The sequence below is a fragment of the Scyliorhinus torazame genome, chromosome 21 (assembly GCF_047496885.1).
Source record: "Scyliorhinus torazame isolate Kashiwa2021f chromosome 21, sScyTor2.1, whole genome shotgun sequence".
NCBI classification, from domain to species: domain Eukaryota; kingdom Metazoa; phylum Chordata; class Chondrichthyes; order Carcharhiniformes; family Scyliorhinidae; genus Scyliorhinus; species Scyliorhinus torazame.
This window is the reverse complement of record NC_092727.1, coordinates 62,992,806-63,016,538: the sequence shown is the minus strand read 5'-3', so window position 1 is coordinate 63,016,538 and position 23,733 is coordinate 62,992,806. Positions and strand designations below refer to the sequence as shown.

The 23,733-nt window shown below is 46.4% G+C and overlaps 1 protein-coding gene across 1 annotated transcript in view; it reads right to left on the bottom strand.

Annotated features, from left to right (window-relative positions):
• The window catches only part of tespa1 (thymocyte expressed, positive selection associated 1), a 298,936-nt gene that overhangs the window by 48,783 nt on the left and 226,420 nt on the right, over positions 1 to 23,733 (bottom strand). The window contains exon 8 of the mRNA XM_072486878.1: positions 2,181 to 2,276. Within this exon, the coding sequence (XP_072342979.1) occupies positions 2,181 to 2,276 (96 nt within the window). The remainder of the gene's footprint in view (positions 1 to 2,180; positions 2,277 to 23,733) is intronic.

Sequence of the window (23,733 nt, the reverse complement as noted above, 5' to 3'; positions counted from 1 at the left end):
AGCATCTAGAAGAATAAAGGCAGGAGGAATATGGGAACACCACCACCTGCAAGTTCCCTCCAAGCTGTGGAGGTCAAATCACTGAGTGTCTTTAAGACAGAGAGATAGGTTCTTGATTAATGAGGGGATCAGGGGTTATGGGGAGAATCCAGGAGAATGGGGATGAGAAAAATATCAGCCATGATTGAATGGTGGAGCAGACTCAATGAGGGGATCAGGGGTTATGGGGAGAATCCAGGAGAATGGGGATGAGAAAAATATCAGCCATGATTGAATGGTGGAGCAGACTCGATGGACCGAGTGGCCTAATTCTGCTCCTATGTCTAATGGCCTTAATACACTCACCAACTCGACTCGGACTTATATCTCCATTCCTTCACTGCCACCGAGTCAAATTCCTGGAATTCCATCCTGAAATGCACGGTGGGGGTATGTACCCCATATATAGTGATAATTTACCAAAATTCACTAGACTCTGGGGTGGTCCCGACGGATTGGAAATTAGCAAACGTGACACTGCTGTTCAAAAAAGGAGGTAGGCAGAAAACAGGTAATTATAGGCCAGTGAGCTTAACTTCGGTAGTAGGGAAGATGCTGGATCTATCATCAAGGAAGAAATAGCGAGGCATCTGGATAGAAATTGTCCCATTGGGCAGACGCAGCATGGGTTCATAAAGGGCAGGTCTTGCCTAACTAATTTAGTGGAATGTTTTGACGACATTAACAGTGCTGTAGATAACGGGGAGCCAATGGATGTGGTATATCTGGATTTCCAGAAAGCCTTTGACAAGGCCACACAAAATGTTGCTGCATACGATAAAGATGCATGGCATTAAGGGGAAAGTAGTAGCATGGATAAAGGATTAGTTAATTAATAGAAAGCAAAGAGTGGGGATTAAAGGGTGTTTCTCTCGTTGGCAATCAGTAGCTAGTGGTGTCCCTCAGGGATCAGTGTTGGGCCCACAACTGTTCACAATTTACATAGATGATTTGGAGTTGGGGACCAAGGGCAATGTGTTCAAGTTTGCAGACGACACTAAGATGAGTGGTAAAGCAAAAAGTGCAGAGGATACTGGAAGTCTGCAGAGGGATTTGGATAGGCTAAGTGAATGGGCTAGGGTCTGGCAGATGGAATACAATGTTGACAAATGTGAGGTTATCCATTTTGGTAGAAATAACAGCAAAAGGGATTATTATTTAAATGATAAAATATTAAAACATGCTGCTGTGCAGAGAGACCTGGATGTGCTAGTGCATGAGTTGCAAAAAGTTGGTTTACAGGTGCAACAGGTGATTAAGAAGGCAAATGGAATTTTGTCCTTCATTGCTGGAGGGATGGAATTTAAGACTAGGGAGGTTATGCTGCAATTGTATAAGGTGTTAGTGAGGCCACACCTGGAGTATTGTGTTCAGTTTTGGTCTCCTTACTTGAGAAAGGACGTACTGGCACTGGAGGGTGTGCAGAGGAGATTCACTAGGTTAATCCCAGAGCTGAAGGGGTTGGATTACGAGGAGAGGTTGAGTAGACTGGGACTGTACTCGTTGGAATTTAGAAGGATGAGGGGGGATCTTATAGAAACATATAAGATTATGAAGGGAATAGATAGGATAGATGCGGGCAGGTTGTTTCCACTGGCGGGTGAAAGCAGAACTCGGGGGCATAGCCTCAAAATAAATGGAAGTAGATTTAGGACTGAGTTTAGGAGGAACTTCTTCACCCAAAGGGTTGTGAATCTATGGAATTCCTTGCCCAGTGAAGCAGTAGAGGCTCCTTCATTAAATGATTTTAAGATAAAGATAGATAGTTTTTTGAAGAATAAAGGGATTAAGGGTTCTGGTGTTCGGGCCGGAAAGTGGAGCTGAGTCCACAAAAGATCAGCCATGATCCATTGAATGGTGGAGTAGGCTCAAGGGGCCAGATGGCCTACTCCTGCTCCTAGTTCTTATGTTCTTATTAACAACAGCGGTTCAAGAATGCGACTCAACACCACCTTCTTGAGGGCAATTAGATCTGGGCAATATCTGCTGGCTTTATCAACAGGGTATTTTGCTCAAATTCTGCTTCATTCCATGTTAACATCATTAATAACTCCGTGTTTGCTTGCCATTAAATGATTATTGGGTTTGTTAATTATTATAAATCTAAGACGGCATGTAAATGATGAATAATATTCCCCTACCTCGAAACCGTTCCGACTGTCCCTTCAGAGGCGTTGGTTGACGTCTTGCTCCTGCCCATCTGAAAAATCTGCTCATCCTTGGTGACTTGGGAACTCCTGCTTCATAGAGATAGGGCCTCGTGTCAGTACACACAGATAGGGTCCGTGACAGTACACACAGATAGGGTCCGTGTCAGTACACACAAATAGGGTCCACGACTGTACACACAGATAGGGCCTCGTGTCAGTACACACAGATAGAGTCCGTGTCAGTACACACAGATAGGGTCCGTGACAGTACACACAGATAGGGTCCGTGTTAGTACACCAGATAGGGTCCACGACAGTACACACAGATAGGGTCCGTGACAGTACACGCAGATAGGGTCCGTGTCAGTACACCAGATAGGGTCCACGACAGTACACACAGATAGGGTCCGTGACAGTACACACAGATAGGGTCCGTGTCAGTACACCAGATAGGGTCCACGACAGTACACACAGATAGGGTCCGTGACAGTACACACAGATAGGGTCCGTGTCAGTACACACAGATAGGGTCCGTGACAGTACACACAGATAGGGTCCGTGTCAGTACACACAGATAGGGCCTCGTGACAGTACACACAGATAGGGTCCGTGTAAGTACACCAGATAGGGTCCACGACAGTACACACAGATAGGGTCCGTGTCAGTACACACAGATAGGGCCTCGTGTCAGTACACACAGATAGGGTCCGTGACAGTACACACAGATAGGGTCCGTGACAGTACACACAGATAGGGTCCGTGACAGTACACACAGATAGGGTCCGTGACAGTACACACAGATAGGGTCCGTGACAGTACACACAGATAGGGTCCACGACAGTACACACAGATAGGGTCCGTGTCAGTACACACAGAAAGGGTCCGTGTCAGTACACACAGATACGGCATTGGTGTCAGTGCACACTGATATGACCCCGTGTTAGTACACACAGATAAGTCCCCATGTCAATATACACAGATAGTGCCCCAAGTCAGTGCACACAGATAGGGCCTGTAATCCTATGCGCTTTAACTTTACACAGTAATCTGCTATGTGAGACCTTGTCTCCTTCTGAAAGTCTAAATAAACGACACCAACCGGTTCTCCCTGGTCAACTCTACTCGTTACATCTTCAGAGAATTCATGATGAAGGTGCTACACTCCGAAAGCTCGTGGTTCCAAATAAACCTGTTGGACTTTAACCTGGTATTGTAAGTCTTCTTACTGTGCCCACCCCAGTACAATGTCGGCATCTCCACATCACATCTTGAACCACTGCAGCCCTTGAGGTGTAGGTACACCCACTGTGCTGGTAGGGTGGGAGTTCCACGATGTTGCTCCAGTGACAGTGAAGGAAATGGTGATATATTTCCAAGACAGGGTGGTGAGTGACTTGGAAGGGACCCGCCAGATGGTGAGATTCCCAGGTATCTGCTGCTCTTGTCCTTCCAGATGGTAGTGGTTGTGGGTTTAGAAGGTGCTGTCTGAGGAACCTTGGTGAGTTATTGCAGTGCATCTTGTAAATGGTACATATGGCTGCCATTGTTCGTTGGTGGTGGCATTGGGAGCAATAAAGCAGGCTGCTTTATTCTAGATGGTGTTGAGCTTCTTGAGTATTGTTGGAGCTGCACTCATCCAGGCAAGTCGAGAGTATTCCATTCCACTCCTGACTTGTGCCTTATAAATGTTGAACAAGCTTTGGGGGGGTCAGGAGATGAGTTATTAACAGTAGGATTCCTTGCCTTTGACCTGCCCTGGCAGCCACATGATTAATATGGCTGGTCCAGTTCAGTGTCTGATTAATGGTAACTCCAAGGATGTTGATTGTCGGGAATTCAGCAATGGCAATGCCATTGAATGTCAAGGAGCAGTGGCTACATTCTATCGTGTAGGAGATGGTCATTGCCTGGTGCGAACGTAACTTGCCACTTGTCAGCCCAAGCCTGGATATTGTGCAGGTCTTTCTGTAATTGGACATGGACTGCTTCATTATCTGAGGAGTCGCGAATGGTGCTGAATATTGTGCAGTCTTCTGCAAACATCCCCACTTCTGACTTTATGGTGGAAGGGGGTCATTGATGAAGCAGCTTAAGATGGTTGGTCCTCGGACACTACCCTGAGGAACTCCTGCAGTGACATTCTGGAGCTGAGATGATTGACTTCCCACCGCCACATCCATCTTCCTTTGTGCCAGATATGACTCCAACCAGCGCAGAGTTTCCTCCCTGATTCCCATTGACTCCAGTTTAGCTAGGGCTCCTTGATGCCATATTCGGTCAAATGCTGCCTTGATGTCAAGGGCAGTCACTCGCACCTCACTTCTGGCATTCAGCTCTTTTGTCCATGTTTGAACCAAGGCTGTAACCTGGCAGAACCCAAACTGAGCATCCGTGAGCAGGTTATTGCTGAGTAAGTGCTGCTTGATAGCACTGTTAATGACTCCTTCCATCACTTTGCTGATGATGGAGAGTAGATTGATAGGGTGGTAATTGACTGGGTTGGATTTGTCCTGTTTCTTGTACAGGACACACCTGGGCAATTTTCCACATTGCTAAGTAGATGCCAGTGTCATAGCTGTACTGGAACAGCTTGGCTAGGGCTGTGGCAATTTCTTTTTTTTTTTACACCCAATTATTTTTTTTCCCAATAAAGGGGCAATTTAGCGTGGCCAATCCACCTAACCTGCACATCTTTGGGTTGTGGGGGTGAATCCCACGCAGACACGGGGAGAATGTGCAAACTCCACAGGGACAGTGACCCAGGGCCACGATTCGAATCCAGATCCTCAGAGCCATAGGCAGCAAAGCTAACCACTGTGCCACATGCCAATTTCTGGAGCACAAGTCACCAGTACTATTGCTAGGATATTGACAGGGCCCATAGTCTTTGCAATATCCAGTGCCTTGAGCCGTTTCTTGATATCACGTGGAGTGAGTCATATTGGCTGAAGACTGACATCTGTGATACTGGGGACTTCCAGAGGAGACTGAGATGGATCATCCATTCGGCACTTCTGGCAGAAGATTGTTGTGAATGCCTCAGCCTTGTCTTTTGCACATATGTGCTGGGCCCCTCTATCATTGAGGATGGGGATATTTGTGGAGCCTCCTCCTCCAGTGAGTTGTTTAATTGTCCACCACCATTCACCGCTGGATGTGGCAGGCCATTGACAAGGTACATCATGGTAGATTGGTACAAAAGATGCAGTCATATGGGATCAGAGGAGAGCTGGCAAGTTGGATACAGAACTGGCTTGGGCACAGAAGACAGAGGGTAGCAGTAGAAGGGTGCTTTTCTGAATGGGAGGCTGTGACTAGCTGCGTTCCACAGGGATCAGTTCATAGATTCATAGAATTTACAGTGCAGAAGAAGGCCATTCGGCCCATCGAGTCTGCCCGGCCCTTGGAAAGAGAACCCTACCTAAGCCAACACCTCCACCCTATCCCTGTAACCCAGTAACCCCATCTAACCTTTTTGGACACTGTGGGCAATTTAACATGGCCAATCCACCTAACTTGCACATCTTTGGACTGTGGGAAGAAACCGGAGCACCTGGAGGAAACCCATGCACACACGGGGAGAAAGTGCAAACATCACACAGACAGGGACCCAAGCCGGGAATCAAACCTGGGACCCTGGAGCTGTGAAGCAACATGTGCTAACCACAGTGCTACCGTGCCACTCAAAGTTCTGAGACCTTTGTTGTTCGTAGTATTTATAAATGATTTGGAAAAAAATGTAGCTGGTCTGATTAGCAAGTTTGCAGAAGACACAAAAATTGGTGGAGTTGCGGATAGCGAAGAGGACTGTCAGAGGATACAGCAGGACATAAACTGGTTGGAGTCTTGGGCGGAGAAATGGCAGATGGAGATTAATCCGGACAAAGTGAGGTAATGCACTTTGGAAGGTCCAATGCATGTAGGAATTACGCAGTAAATGGTAGAACTCTTGCGAGTACTGACAGGCAGAGAGATCTGGGCGTACATGTCCACCGATCACTGAAAGTGGCAACGCATGTGGATAAGGTGGTCAAGAAGGCATACGGCATGCTGGCCTTCATCGGTTGGGGCATTGAATATAAAAATTAGCAAGTCATGTTGCTGCTGTACAGGACCTTAGTTGGGCCACATTTGGAATATTGTGTACAATTCTGGTTGCCACACTACCAGAAGGATGTGGATGCTTTGGAGAGGGTGCAGAATCGGTTTACCAGGATGTTGGAGGGCATTAGCTATGAGGAGAGGTTAGATAAACTCAGGTTGTTCTCACTGAAATGGAGGTTGAGAGGCAACCTGATAGAGGTCTACAAGATTATGGGTGGCATGGATAGAGTGGATACTCTGATGCTCTTTCCTAGGATAGGAGAGTCAAGTACTAGGGGACATAGGGTTAAAGTATGTGGGAAATGTGCGAGGCAGGTTTTTTGCACAGAGGGTGGTAAATATATGGAATGGGCTGCCTGGGGAGGTGGTGGGAGCAGGTACGATAGCGGCATTAAGAGGCATCTAGACAAATATATGAATAGGTTGGGAATGGAAGGATATGGACTCCGTAAGTGCAGACGGATTTAGTTTAGACAGGTACCATGGTCGCGCAGGCTTGGAGGGCCGAACGGCCTATTTCTGTGCTGTATTGTTCTTTATTTTTGACTACATAGCCTATCATAGAATCATAGAATTTACAGTGCAGAAGGAGGCCATTCGGCCCATTGAGTCCGCATCGGCCCCTGGAAAGAGCACCCCACTCAAGCCCACACCTCCAACCCATCCCCGCAACCCAGTAACCCCACCCAACCCCTTTGGACACTAAGGGCAATTTAGCATGGCCAATCCACCTAACCTGCACATCTTTGGACTGTGGGAGGAAACCGGAGCACCCGGCAGAAACTCACGCAGACACAGGAAGAACGTGCAGACTCCGCACAGACAGTGGCCCAAGCCGGGACCCTGGAGCTGTGAAGCAACTGTGCTAACATGTTGGATGGGAATAGAGGGATACGTATCCAGGAAGTGTAGAAGATTTTAGTTTAGTCGGGCAGCATGGTCGGCACAGGCTTGGAGGGCCGAAGGGCCTGTTCCTGTGCTGTACGTTTCTTTGTTCTTTGTAACCACTATGCTAACGTGCTGCCCAGCTTAGATCTGATTTGTTGTTGTGGAATCACTTAGCTCTGTCTATTAATTTCCCCCAAACCATTTCTTTGTTAATACTAATTTCCTTCAGCTCCTCACTAAAACTTGAGCTTCTCAGAACTTCCGGTACATTATTCATGTCTTCCTTTGTGAAGACAGAAGCAAAGTACGAATTTAGTTCCTCAGCCATTTCACTATTATGAGTTCACCCGTTTCTGTCTTTTAGGGGCCTACATTAGTTTTTATTAATGTTTTTGTCTTTATATACCTACAGAAACTTTTACAGACAGTTTTTAAGTTCCCCGCTAGTTTACTTTCAAATTGTTCTATCCCCTTCTGAATCAATGCCTCGGTCTGCCTTTTCTGAATTTTAAACTGTTCCCAATCCTCGGGTCCATTGCTTTTTCTTGCTAATTTGTATGCTGGCTCTTTGAATCTAATATGATCTCTAATTTCCCTTGTAAGCCATGGTTTGGTCACAGTTCCATTTCTACTCTTGCGGCAAATAGGAACACACAATTTTTGGAGTTCACCTATTCTTCCCTTGAATGCCTGTCAATCCCTGTCCACTGTCCTTCCTTTCAGTAATCTTTCCCAGTCCGTTATAGCCAGCTCATGCCTCATACCACCAGAGTTACCATTATTGAAGTTCAGGACCTTGGTCTCAGAATCAACTACCTCGCTACTTACCTTGATAAAGAATTCTGCCATATTATGGTCACTCATCCCCAAGGGTTCTCTCACAACAAGACTGCCAACTAATCCTTTCTCATTGAACAACACTCAGTCCAAGATGGATTATTCCCTTGTTGGTTCCTCAACATACTGATCCAAAAAACCACCCCATATGCACTCCAGAAATTCCTCCTCTATTGTGACTAATTTGACTCACCCAATCTGTATGCAGATTAAAGTCACCCATAATCACAGATGTTCCTTTATCACATGCATCTTTGATTTCTTGTCTAATGCTATTCCCAACATTACCACTGCAGTTTGGTAGTCTGTATACCACTCCTACAAATATTTTTTTCCCCTTGGTGTTTCATAACTCCACCCAGGCAGATTCCACACCATCTGTACTAATGTTTTTCCTCAATATTGTATCAATATCTTCTTTAATCAGTACAACTCCACCACCTTTTCCGTTCTGTCTGTCCTTCCTAAAATCTGAATAGCCCTCAATTTTTAGTTGCTATCTTTGGTCACCTTGGAGCCATGTCTCCGTAATCCCAACTATGTCATATCCCTTTACATCTTTCTGCACAACTAATTCATCCATTTTATTTTGAATGCGCCACACATTCAGGTACAAAACCGTAAGGCTAGTCCTTTTAACAAAGAACAACAAAGAAGAAAGAACAATATAGCACAGGAACAGGCCATTCGGCCCTCCAAGCCTGCACCGGTCATAATACCAACCTTTGCCAAAACCCTCAGCACTTTCTTGTGCCGTATCCCTCAATACCCATCCTATCCATGTATTTGTCAAGATGCCTTTTGAACGCCGTTGATGTATCTGCTTCCACAACCTCTCCTGGCAACGTGTTCCAGGCACTCACCACCTTCTGCGTTAAAAAAACAGCATCGCACATCTCCTCTAAACTTTGCCCCACGGACCTTAAACCTATGTCCCCTGGTGACTGTCCCCTCCACCCTGGGAAAGACTGCCTGCCCATTCACACTACCCATGTCCCTCATAATCTTGTAGACCTCTAGCAGGTTACCCCTCAACCCCGGTCTTTCTAATGAAAACAGTCCAAGTCTATTCAGCCTCTCCGCATAGCTAACACCCTCCAGACCAGGCAACATCCTGGTAAACCTCCTCTGCACCCTCTACAAAGCCTCCACATCCTTCTGGTTGTGTGGCGACCAGAATTGTGCGTAGTATTCCAAGTGCGGCCTTGCTAAGGCTCCATACAACTGTAGCATGACTTGCCAGTTTTTATACTCGATGCCCCGGCCAATGAAGGCAAGCATTTTGTATGCTTTCTTCACTACCTTGTCCACTTGTGTTGCCACCTTCAAAGATCTGTGGACCTGCAGCCCCCAGATGTCTCTGACTTTCAATATTCCGAAGAGTTTTACCATTTACGGTACATTTCCCCTCTATGTTGTTGTGTTATGCTGCTTCGTGTAGCATAAGCTGCTTCCTTGACGTATGCTTTGACAAAGGAAGCTCCAGACTATGAAATGAGTTCAGCGTGTTTATTGAACTATTAACACAGATCTTAAGTGAGTTCGACTCTCTGCTAATCCAACTGTAGTAACTCAGTCTAATTGTACCAGCTTGCTCTAAGCCACGTGCTGGGTATGATGCTGTTGATCAACCCTGATGTACTCTCTAGATGTCTGTCGTGGAAAGAGGCAGAGCATGTGTTCCCTGTCCTTTTATATGGGCTGTGAAGTGCCCCCTTGTGGTAATGCCACCTCTGGGTGTCCTGATTTCCCATTGGTTGTGTCCTGTTGTAATGACCCATTGGCTGTTTGTCTGCATGTCATGACATCTCTGGTGCCCCATCTAGTGGTGACTTAGTTGTAGTGTATTTACATTAACCCCTTGTGTATATACAGTGATGTATATCACCACATCCCCCCTTTTTTCGTGTTACATATTTTCTGTACTTGGTTAAAGAAAATTGAATAAAATAGGTAGATAAGTGATGACATGTACAAGTCATGATGACAGTGATGATTGTACAATACCAAATAATATTTATGAGTCCAAAGTTCATGAATTTAAATGGTCGAGTGGCTTTCTTGTTTTGTTATTGAAGTGTCTGTGTTGATGTTGCCATTTTCTTGTGAACGCCGTCAGTGTTCCTGTGCTTAAGGAACCAAGATGTCATCAGGAGGTGTTACAATGGTCAAATCACTTTGTTGTCTGATTTGGACTCTTTTTTTTCGATGCTTGTGGTAGCGATTCTTGATGTCATCTTTCCTGTCTGACCTGGACTGGTGCCTGTGTTTGAGGTATTGATGCAGTATGTCAGCTGCCTTGAAAGCTGGTCTGCTTGTTTGTAGTGTAGCAAAAGTGAATTTGTAAGATGCGTTATCATGCCATAGTATGTCTGCACACTTGCCATTGTCTTGAGCTGTGCTGTCACAGTGTCCTGCATTTGCAGAGTTGTACCATGTCGTATCAGTCGTTGTTCCAGTGTTGTTGGTTTTGTCATGCTTGTTGTTGACGTTGGTTCCTTTGGTACGCTTCTTGTTGTTGTCTGTGTTGTTGTTTTTGTTGCGCTCAATGACCATTCTGAATTGGGAATTCAAGTCCTTCACAAAGTTACTTGTGTAAGTGTCCTTTGTGGCATCTGCTGTTTCATTGAGCTTTTCGTCTTTGATACCTTGGTGCTCCCATCTGGAGTCATGTCCGGTTCACTTGAATCATCTTTGGCTTGTTGATGCTCCCCATCTGGAGTCCATTCTGGTTCACCTGAATCATCTTTGGTTTCTTGATGGTCCTCTGTCGAAGTCATTTCAGGTTCACTTGAATCATCTTTGGTTTCTTGATGCTCCTCGTCTGGAGTCAAAATGTTCAAGATTTCATTTTCTTGTGGAGAGGCTCAAGTGGATGAGGTTTCAATTGATGTGGTCGCACTGGACTCACGAGTAGTTTCACTTGGATTGTCGAGTGCCTCTGTGCATACGAGCTGAAATCTGTCAGTCTCGCTGTGATGTTGCACATCTTGTCTGGGAATTGTGATGCCTTTGTCACTTGTCTCACATACAGTGGGTAGAGCTGCAATGTCTTCTTGTTGGGTAGATGAGCTTCATAGACTGTCAGAGTCTTCTTCTGGTGACTCAAGTAATCTGGGGAGACTGTCATAGTCTTCCTGTTGTTCACGTGAGCGTGGCAGACTTGCATCGTCTGCTGCTGGTTGCTCAGAAAAGGTGGATAGACCTTCATGGTCTTGTTCATGCATGGACTGCGCTTTGGAGTCTTGAGTTGCTCCCATTGTGGAGTCTGTCAACGAGCTCGCTGTGGAGGCTTGTATTGCTCTCTCTGTGGAGTCTGGCATTATTTCCTGTATGGAGTCATGCAGTGGTCTCGCTGTGGAGTCTTTCATCGCTCTCTGTGTGGAGTCGGGGACTCTTCGTGGTGCGTGGACCACCCTCTGTGTGGAGTCGGGCATTCTTCGTGGTGCGTGGACCACTTTCTGTGTGGAGTTGGGGACTCTTTGTGGTGCGTGGACCACCTTTCGTGTGGCATCAGGCCGCTCTCTGTGGGCTTCGTCTTCTTCGTGGGTATTTGACTGGTTACTGTCATCCAATGTATCGACGATCTGTCATGGCATCATGGTATTGGATTCATCTACCATGAGTAGAGTCGTGTTGAGCTTTGCAACTGTGTTGCTGAGGCTGTGATTAGCATATCCAAATAACTCAGCAATATATGAGTAGTATTCTTTATTCTTCGATGAACCAATTACCTTCTTTTGTTTCGGTTTTGTCATTGCGCTCTCTGTGTAAAAGGAAGAAATCATCGTCTGAGTAGTAGTCTTCAAGGACCAAATCATCTCTTTGGGCTGCGCTAACTGCTTGTTGCAGGGTTCTGCTGAGGTTGATTTCAACTACTGGGTAGAAGTTGAGGCATTGTTCTGTCTTTCGAGATGAAAGAATGGTGTTTTGCGGCTTTAAAACCCTTCTTTGTAATTTTTGGACATTTCCCCTTTAAGTGGGCGTGGTCCGGGGCCTCTGACGTCATGACGCTCGTGACGTAGAACATAGAACATCCAGTGCAGAAGGAGGCCATTCGGCTCATCGAGTCTGCACTGACCCACTTAAGCCCTCACTTCCACTCTATCCCCATAACCCAATAACCCCTCCTAACCTTTTTGGTCACTAAGGGCAATTTAGCATGGCCAATTCACCTAACCTGCACATCTTTGGACTGTGGGAGGAAACCGGAGCACCCGGAAGAAACCCCCGCAGGCACGGAGAGAACGTGCAGACTCCGCACAGACAGTGACCCAGCCAGGAATCGAACCTGGGACCCTGGCGCTGTGAAGCCACAGTGCTAATCACTTGTGCTACCGTGCTGCCCCGGGAGCCGGTACCCGTAAAGTGTAGGAATGGATTACGCATGCGCAAATTGCTTTTCCTTTACTGTGCGCACTTTTCGCAACAGCGCATGCGCGAGAAGCCTGTTTTGCCGGTTCGCGTTGTCCAGGGAACTGCGCATGTGTGGACTGGGCCGGCTGGATGCGCGCAATATGGCTGCCATTTGCTTCTGTTGCAACCCTACCTCTGCCTCGTGGTGAGTATTGGCGCCGGTTTTACCGACTTCTTTTGTGTTTACCTCGCAGTAGCTTTCAAATTTGTCCAGGACTGTCTGGAATCGCCTTCTGTCCGGCCCTTTGGAGTATTTAAAGGAGTGGAAGATCTCTGTTGCATGTTCACCTGCAATGGTGAGTAGAAGAGCAATCTTCTCAGCATCGGCCACGCCATGTAGGTCGGATGCTTCCATGTAAAGCTGAAATCGTTGCTTGAATGCACGCCAGTTGGCACTGAGATTGCCGTGGTACCTGTGTGGATTAGGAACCGGAATCTTGATCATCGTGCCTGGGTTCGGTTGCTGGTTGTCACGGATCTTGCCGAGTTGAACTAAATAGATGTAACAGGCACCCCTGGTATCATGTTGTGTTATGCCGCTTCGTGTAGCATAAGCTGCTCCCTTGATGTATGCTTTGGCAAAGGAAGCTCCAGACAATGAAATGAGTTCAACTTGTTTATTGAACTAATAATACAATTCTTAAATGAGTTTGACTCAGTGCTAATCTGGCTGTAGTAACTCAGTCTATCGTTACCAGCCTTCTCTAAGCCACATGCTGGGTGTGATGCTGTTGATCAACCCTGATGTACTCTCTAGATGTCTGTCTGTGGAAAGAGGCAGGGCATGTGTGCCCTGTCCTTTTATATGGGTTGTGAAGTGCCTCCTTGTGGTAATGCCACCTCTGGATGTCCTAATTACCCATTGGTTGTGTCCTGTTGTAATGACCCATTGGCTGTGTGTCTGCATGTCATGACATCTCTGGTGCTCCCTCTAGTGGTTACTTAGTTGTAGTATATTTACATTAACCGCTTGTGTATATACAGTGATGCATATCACCACATATGTTAAACCTACCAAAATGCATTACCTCACATTTGTCCGGCTTAAACTCCATTTGCCATTTCTCTGCCCAAGTCTCCAATCTATTTATGTCCTGTTGTATCCTCTGATCATCCTCAACACTATCTGCCACTCTACCAACCTTGCTGTCACCCGCAAACTTACTAATCAGACCGGCTACAGTTTCCTCCAACTCGTTTATGTACACTACAAACAACAAGATCCCTAGCACAGGTCCCTGTGGACACCACTAGTCACAACCTTCCATTCAGAAAAACACCCTTCCACTGCAACCCTTTGCCGTCTGTGACCGAGCCAGTCCTGTATCCAGCTTACCACATCACCTCTGATCCCGTGTGACTTCACTTTTTGTACCAGTCTGCCATGAGGCACCTTGTCAATTGTAAAGTCCATGTAAACAACATCCACCGCCCTCCCCTCATCAATCACCTTTGTCACCTCCTCAAAATACTCGATGATGTTAGTGAGGCACGACCACCCCTTCACAAAACCATGATGTCTATCGCTTCTGAGTCCATTTGTTTCCAAATAGGTATGAATCCTGTCCCTGAGAACTCTTTCCAATAATTTACTTACTACCGACGTGAGGCTCACTGGCCTATAGTTTCCTGGATTATCCCTGCGACCTTTCTTAAACAGCGGTACCACGTTAGCTATTCTCCAGTCCTCTGGGATCTCAGCTGTAGCCAATGAGGATACAAAGATGTCAGTCAAGGCCCCAGCAATTTTCCCCCTTGCTTCCCTCAGTATTCTGGGGCAAATCCCATCCTACCCAGGAGACTTATCTACCTTAATATCTTTTAAAAGGCCCAATACCTCCTCCTTTTCGATGTCAACATGATCCAGACTGTCCACACACCCGACCCAAGAATCAACTTCCACAAAGTTCCTTTCTTTGGTGAACACTGATGCAAAGTAATAATTTAGTACCTCGCCCATTTCCTCTGGCTCAACACCTCGATTCCCCCCACTGTCCTAAAGTGGTCCAATCCTTTCTCTGGCCACCCTCTTGCTTTTTACATACGAATAAAAAGCTTTCCAACGTACCCTGTCCCTTCTCTACTTTTTTATACAGTGTTATTATCTCATCCAGGCCCTTGATTTCTCTGTCTATCACTTTTCTTATTCTCCTTTGTGTCTTTTTCTCTTATTCTTGATTCCCCCTGCTCCGAATCCTTACATAGGTTCCCATCCCCCTGCCATATTAGTTTAAACCCTCCTCAATTGCTCTAGCAAGTACCCCCCGAAGGAAATCAGCCGTGGTCCTGCCTAGGTGTAACCCGTCCAGTTTGTACAGGTCCTCCCCCAGAACCTGTCCCAATGCCCCAGGAATCTGAAATGGCCCCTCAAGGCAACACAGCACTCCCACAGGTCAGCCCCTCGTATAGTACAAGTACTTCAACAGAATAGTCCCTCAGACAGTACAGCATTCCCACAGAACAGTCCCTCAGTGCAGCACTCCCACAGGACGGTCCCACAGACAGTGCGGCACTCCCACAGGACATCCCACAGACAGTGTGGCACTCCCTCAGGATGGTTCCACAGACAGTGTGGACGCCTGCAGGATGGGAGGATGAGTGTGTGATATAGGTGGGTAGGCTGGAGGAGGTAGATGTTCTGAGGAAGGATGTATTCGCAATTTTGAAAAACCTTAGGGTCGACACGTCCCCTGGGCCAGATGGGATATATCCAAGGATTCTTTGGGAGGCAAGGGATGAGATTGCAGAGCCTCTCTTTGGCTTTGATCTTTGGGTCCTCACCTTCCACGGGGATAGTGCCAGAGGACAGGAGAGTAGCGAATATTGTTCCTCTGTTCAAGAAAGGGAATAGGAATAACCCTGGTAATTATAGGCCGGTTAGTCTTACTTCGGTGGTCGGTAAGTGAATGGAAAAGGTCCTGAGGGATAGGATTAATGACCATTTGGAAAGATGCAGCTTAATCCGGGATAGTCAACACGGATTCGTGAAGGGTAAGTCTTGCCTCACAAATTTGATTGAATTCTTTGAGGACGTAACTAAGTGTGTAAATGAAGGTAGAGCAGTTTTAGTAAGGCATTTGATAAGGTTCCCCATGGTCGGTTTATGAAGAAAATAAGGAGGTGTGGGATAGAGGGAAATTTGGCCAATTGGTTAAGTAACTGGCTATCACATAGAAGACAGAGGGTGGTGGTGAGTGGAAAATTTTCAGACTGGAGACCAGTTACCAGCGGTGTACCACAGGGATCAGTGCTGGGATCTCTGCTATTTGTGACTTTTATCAATGACTTGGAGGAGGGGGCTGATGGGTGGGTCAGTAGATTTGCTGATGACACCAAGATTGGTGGAGTATTGGATGAGGTGGAGGGCTGTTGTAGGCTGCAAAGAGACATTGATAGGATGCAGTGCTGGGCTGAAAAATGGCAGATGGAGTTTAACCCTGATAAGTGCGATGTGATTAATTTTGGTGGAAAAAATTTGAATGCGGATTACAGGGTCAATGGCAGGGTTCTGAGGAATGTGGAGGAACAGAGAGATCTTGTGGTTCATGTCCACAGATCGCTGAAGGTTGCCACTCCAGTGGATAGAGCCGTGAAGAAGGCTTATAGTGTGTTAGCGTTTATTAACAGGGGGTTTGAGTTTAAGAGCCGTGGGTTATGCTGCAACTATACATGACCCTGGTGAGACCACATTTGGAGTATTGTGTGCAGTTCTGGTCACCTCATTATAGGGAGGATGTGGAAGCATTGAAAACGGTGCAAATGAGATTTACCAGGATGCTGCCTGGTTTGCAGGATCGGTCTTATGAGGAAAGGTTGAGGGAGCTAGGGCTTTTCTCTTTGGAGTGGAGGAGGATGCGAGGCGACTCAATAGAGGTTTATAAGATGATGAGGGGGATAGATAGAGTGGACGTTCAGAGACTATTTCCTCGGGTGGATGTAGCTGTTACAAGGGGGCATAACTATAAGGTTCAGGGTGGGAGATATAGGAGGGATGTCCGAGGTAGGTTCTTTACTCAGAGAGTGATTAGGATGTGGATAGGCACATGGAGCACACCAGAATGACAGGGAGTGGGATAGCTTGATCTTGGTTTCGGACAATGCTCGGCACAACATCGAGGGACGAAGGGCCTGTTCTGTGACGTTCTATGTTTCCTCAGACAGGATGGCACTCCCACAGGAGGGCCGCTCAGAAAGTGCAGCACTCAGACTGAACGGGCCCTCAGACAGTGCAGCACTCTGACTGAACGGGCCCTCAGATTGTGCAGCACTCCCACTGGACGGCCCCTCAGACAGTGAAACCCTCCCACAGAACAGTCCCTCAGTGCAGCTCTCAATTAGGGCGGTCCCACAGAGAGTGCAGCACTCCCATTGGACCGTCCCACAGACACTGCAACACTCCCATTGGACTGCCCCACAGCCAGTGTAGCACTCCCACTGGACTGTCCCACGGACCGTGTAGCACTCTCACTGGACTGTCCCACAGACAGAGTAGCAATCCCACTGGACATTCCCACAGGCAAAGCAGCACTCCCACTGGACAGTCCCACAGACAGAGAAGCACTCCCATTGGACTGCCCCACAGACAGTGTAGCACTCCCACTGGACTGACCCACAGACAGTGTAGCACTCCCATTGGACTGTCCCACAGTGTAGCACGCCCACTGGACGGTCCCACAGGCTGTACAGCACTTCCACTGGATGGTCCCACAGACAATGTAGCACTCCCATTGGACTGTCCCACAGACAATAGCACTCCCATTGGACGGTCCCACAGGCAGTACAGCACTCCCATTGGATGGTCCTACAGACAGTACAGCACTCCCATTTATTGGTCCCACAGGCAGTACACCACCCCATTGGATGGTCCCACAGGCAGTACAGCACTCCCATTGGATGGTCCTACAGACAGTATAGCACTCCCATTTATTGGTCCCACAGGCAGTACACAATCCCATTGGACTGTCCCACAGGCAATACAGCACTCCCATTGGAATGTCCCACAGATAGTGAAGCACTCCCATTGGACGGTCCCACAGGCTGTACAGCACTCCCACTGGATGGTCCCACAGACAGTGTAGCACACCCACTGATGGTCCCACAGGCAGTACAGCACTCCCATTGGATGGTCCTACAGACAGTACAGCACTCCCATTTATTGGTCCCACAGGCAGTACACCACCCCATTGGACAGTCCCACAGGCAGTACAGCACTCCCATTGGATGGTCCTACAGACAGTACAGCACTCCCATTTATTGGTCCCACAGGCAGTACACAATCCCATTGGACAGTCCCACAGGCAATACAGCACTCCCATTGGAATGTCCCATAGATAGTGAAGCACTCCCACTGGACGGTCCCACAGGCAGTTCAGCACTCCCATTGGATGGTCCCACAGGCAGTACAACACCCCATTGGATGGTCCATCAGGCAGTACAGCACTCCCATTGGGGTGTCCCACAGACAGTGTAGCACTCCCACTGGAGTGTCCCACAGGCAGTGCAGCACTCCCACTGGACTGTCCCACAGGCAGTGCATCACTCCCATTGGATGATCCCATAGGACTGTCCCACAGAAAGTACAGCACTCCCATTGGACGGTCCCACAGACAGTGCAGCACTCCCACTGGATGGTCCCACAGACAGTGCAGTACTCCCATTGGATGGTCCCAGAGATAGTGTAGCACTTCCACTGGACTGTCCCACAGGCAGTACAGCACTCCCATTGGATGGTCCTATAGATAGTCCAGTACACTCATTGGATGGTCCCACAGGCAGTACACTACCCCATTGGCCGGTCCAACAGACAGTACAGCACTCCCATTGGATCGTCCCACAGGCAGTACATGTTAGACGTATTAGATGCTGTGGTATGAAGAGTCAAAATTCTGTTCCTTTTTCACCAACACATTTTTATTTCTTCCAACAGACTCAGCACAAACCTCTAATTACACATCACCAGCCACAAAGGCCACCTGAAGCCCTTTTACATATCAGTGTCAATCATTGGATACTTAACATAAATGAGACAACTAATTGCAATGTCTCTTAACCCATTACTTAACAGTCTCCCCTTCCTTGAAGAAAAAAAAAATAATTAGGTGAAAACAAAATTTCAAGAAACTCAAAAACACACATGCAATTTCCCTCCTTCCTTCTTCTTTCATTTTTGGAAGAAAAAAAAACAATTCGCAGAAACCGGCGGCCTTCATTAACAATATCCCAAAGTTAAATTTCTGTCAATATCTGAGATAAAGAAAAGGCCATATCCACCGCCTCTACAAAGCTTAACGTCTCAGCAGCCAAAGGGCTTTCAACCACTTTCCTTATTTTCTTTGTTTCCCACACAAGAGGGCAACATTTACCATTGTGCCCCAAGAGGAAAATTATAAAACCTCCTGTGTTTGATTTGCATAGGACGCATCACTATAAACTATGAATTTCAAGTGCCTAAGGTCACCTAAAACCGGGAACCTCAAAACACACTCCTGCATTTTTAGTTTGACCAGCGCTTTATTTGCTCTTATTATGTGTTCCACTTTGGGATCATTCATTTTTGAACTCAACTCTCAGACATCTAAACTCAGGTCCGGTCTAGTCTGTCTACCTAACCAGTTCAGTTGCCCAATTAAACTTCGCAGTTGCTCTTTTTCCATCTTTGAAACCGTTGCATCTTTTTGTGAAACCCGGCCACCACTAATTGCTATTGGGCTGATGCTTTCCAAATAAGATTGCTGACGTAAAGTTGCCCCTAACTTAGTCTGTCCGATTTCCAGTCCAATATATTTAAATGCATCGGAAGCCTAACTTCCAACCCTGAATTCTTTCCTCAAACCAGAGATTACAAAAGCTTCAAAATCACTAGTCCCACCCCACAAAAAGTATTTGACATGCATCATAAAGATGCCAGAAAGGTTCCTTTCTAGTGCCAGTAAAACATTGCAGGATCTGCTTTCAACTGGCAACAGCCTAACTTTAACAAAACTGACCTTACCGAAAAATACCAGACTCTATGAAATGAAAAATGAAATGCAACATTTAATCCATATACACATTTGTTCAACTTCCAGAGTACCCCTTTGTGTTAGCTGCTTCTTCAGGAGGACGGAGAAAAATGTCTCTCTGGAGCTGATGCCCCTGCAAAAAGGCAGCTTTCATATCTATAGATTTGCATTCCCATGCCTTTGTGGCTAATAGAGCCAAGAAGATCTTTAAAATTAACCTTCCCTGCTGTAGGTGAATCTACCCTTAAATCCTGATCTTCTAAGCTTTCTTTAAATCCCCTTGTCACAAGCCTGGCCTTTGTCTTATAAGTTCCACCCGGAAGAACCTTTTCCGTCCAAATCCGTCTGTGGGGTAGAGCTCTTTGTCCCCTATCCGGTACTTCCGTGTATTCCCCAAATTCACTTCAACTATGCAGTTCTTGCTGTTTAGCATAGAACATCGAACATAGAACAATACAGCGCAGTACAGGCCCTTCGGCCCACGATGTTGCACCGAAACAAAAGCCATCTAACCTACACTATGCCATTATCATCCATATGTTTATCCAATAAACTTTTAAATGCCCTCAATGTTGGCGAGTTCACTACTGTAGCAGGTAGGGCATTCCACGGCCTCACTACTCTTTGCGTAAAGAACCTACCTCTGACCTCTGTCCTATATCTATTACCCCTCAGTTTAAAGTTATGTCCCCTCTTGCCAGCCATTTCCATCCGCGGGAGAAGGCTCTCACTGTCCACCCTATCCAACCCCCTGATCATTTTGTATGCCTCTATTAAGTCTCCTCTTAACCTTCTTCTCTCCAACGAAAACAACCTCAAGTCCATCAGCCTTTCCTCATAAGATTTTCCCTCCATACCAGGCAACATCCTGGTAAATCTCCTCTGCACCCGCTCCAAAGCCTCCACGTCCTTCCTATAATGCGGTGACCAGAACTGTACGCAATACTCCAAATGCGGCCGTACCAGAGTTCTGTACAGCTGCAACATGACCTCCCGACTCCGGAACTCAATCCCTCTACCAATAAAGGCCAACACTCCATAGGCCTTCTTCACAACCCTATCAACCTGGGTGGCAACTTTCAGGGATCTATGTACATGGACATCTAGGTCCCTCTGCTCATCCACACTTTCAAGAACTTTACCATTAGCCAAATATTCCGCATTCCTGTTATTCCTTCCAAAGTGAATCACCTCACACTTCTCTACATTAAACTCCATTTGCCACCTCTCAGCCCAGCTCTGCAGCTTATCTATATCCCTCTGTAACCTGCTACATCCTTCCACGCTATCGACAACACCACCGACTTTAGTATCGTCTGCAAATTTACTCACCCACCCTTCTGCGCCTTCCTCTAGGTCATTGATAAAAATGACAAACAGCAACGGCCCCAGAACAGATCCTTGTGGTACTCCACTTGTGACTGTACTCCATTCTGAACATTTCCCATCAACCACCACCCTCTGTCTTCTTTCAGCTAGCCAATTTCTGATCCACATCTCTAAATCACCCTCAATCCCCAGCCTCCGTATTTTTTGCAATAGCCTACCGTGGGGAACCTTATCAAACGCTTTGCTGAAATCCATATACACCACATCAACTGCTCTACCCTCGTCTACCTGTTCAGTCACCTTCTCAAATAACTCAATAAAGTTTGTGAGGCATGACCTACCCTTCACAAAGCCATGCTGACTATCCCTGATCATATTATTCCTATCTAGATGATTATAGTACGAAGTCTTACAACACCAGGTTAAAGTCCAACAGGTTTGTTTCGATGTCACTAGCTTTCGGAGCGCTAGTGACATCGAAACAAACCTGTTGGACTTTAACCTGGTGTTGTAAGACTTCGTATTGTGCTCACCCCAGTCCAACGCCGGCATCTCCACATCATAGATGATTATAAATCTTGTCTCTTATAATCCCCTCCAAGACTTTACCCACTACAGACGTGAGGCTCACCGGTCTATAGTTGCCGGGGTTGTCTCTGCTCCCCTTTTTGAACAAAGGGACCACATTTGCTGTCCTCCAGTCCTCTGGCACTATTCCTGTAGCCAATGATGACATAAAAATCAAAGCCAAAGGTCCAGCAATCTCTTCCCTGGCCTCCCAGAGAATCCTAGGATAAATCCCATCAGGTCCCGGGGACTTATCTATTTTCAGCCTGTCCAGAATTGATAACACCTCTTCCCTACGTACCTTAATGCCATCTATTCTATTAGCCTGGGGCCCAGCATTCTCCTCCACAACATTATCTTTTTCCTGAGTGAATACTGACGAAAAATATTCATTTAGTATCTCGCCTATCTCTTCAGACTCTACACACAATTTCCCATCCCTGTCCTTGACTGGTCCTACTCTTTCCCTAGTCATGCGCTTATTCCTGACATACCTATAGAAAGCTTTTGGGTTTTCCTTGATCCTTCCTGCCAAATACTTCTCATGTCCCCTCCTTGCTCGTCTTAGCTCTCTCTTTAGATCCTTCCTCGCTACCTTGTAACTATCCATCGCCCCAACTGAAACTTCACACCTCATCTTCACATAGGCCTCCTTCTTCCTCTTAACAAGAGATTCCACTTCCTTGGTAAACCACGGTTTCCTCGCTCGACGCCTTCCTCCCTGCCTGACCGGTACATACTTATCAAGAACACGCAGTAGCTGATCCTTGAACAAGCCCCACTTATCCAGTGTGCCCAACACTTGCAGCCTACTTCTCCACCTTATCCCCCCCAAGTCACGTCTAATGGTATCATAATTGCCCTTCCCCCAGCTATAACTCTTGCCCTGCGGTGTATACTTATCCCTTTCCATCATTAACGTAAACGTCACCGAATTGTGGTCACTGTCCCCAAAGTGCTCTCCTACCTCCAAATCCAACATCTGGCCTGGTTCATTACCCAAAACCAAATCCAACGTGGCCTCGCCTCTTGTTGGCCTGTCAACATATTGTTTCAGGAAACCCTCCTGCACACACTGTACAAAAAACGACCCATCTATTGTACTCGAACTATATCTTTTCCAGTCAATATTTGGAAAGCATCTTTGATAACTTTTCATATAATTTATTGGAAGCCACCAAAATCTCACATGCATGTGGGCTTCTACTCCTATTAGTATTCGTAGTCTTACTCATGTTCCGAGACCTTGATAAACTACGTCCCCGCTCCAGCCTGGTAACTTGTCTATACTGCTACTGCTTGATCTTTCCTATCTGCTGTGGGATGTCCTTTCAATGGTTCTCGATCTTTTCCTGCGGACCTGTTCACTATCTGATGTACTATCTGAACTGGCACTGCGATTCTGTGCCCTCCATTTTTGAACTTCGTGTTCCCAATCCATTGTCTTAACTCCCTCCCCTGAATGCTGTACATTCAACCAATGTTTATACTTTCCAGTGGCCTTCCCTGCTCTACTAATAACAGTTGCATCCTTCCATTGACTAGGCCCTTCAGGCAAGTATGTCACTTTTGTACCAACTTTTGGTAGTTGTCCTTTTGGAAAAATGGCCGTATCCCAGATCTTAAGGTCCATAGCCACAAGGTTGTTAAAAATCCTGGCCAAAGGTAGGGATACTATCGGTCGTGCTGGTGTCCTTCTGTACTTCCTACAAACTTCACAGCAATCACTAACCTGTTCTAGCAGTTTAGCATAGTCTTCATCCCTTACCCCTGCATCCTTTAATAAATGTTTCAGTCTCTGAGGAGACGGATGTGCAAATTGCCTATGCAGTTTTAATACAACAAGCTTTTTATCAGTGAAAGTCCCATTTTCAACTGCCATTAACACATCCTTAACAACTGTACTTGAAATATTATTTGTCAGTAATGGAATACAATAGTGTCCCGACTGTGTAAATTGTAAGTCCACCGTCTTTCCAAAAACTGTTGCCTTATCCTGTTCCATATCCAGTTTCATGTGTGCTTTCTTCATCGACGGTCTGCTCAGAAGCAAAGGTATCTCACTTGATACAACATCCGTGCTAATGAAATGATTCACTCTGGCAATATTGGAAGGGATCACCACTCTTTTCAGCGACTTCAGAGTATTATCATCCCCAAACCTGAAACTTGTGGAGCTTTCAAATTCCTTAACCTTGTTACGACTTTCAGCATTCAAGGAGTCCAGGTAACATTTTAACCAGTCAATTCTACACACAGTAGATGTGCAGCCACTGTCCAAAACAGCACAATTGAAGGATTCTGCAACCAACACCCTCATTACCAGCATTAAACTGCTTGTTAATAGGACAATGTCTTCTCTCTGAACACTATCTTTTTCTTCTTCTGACTCTTCCGTGTCA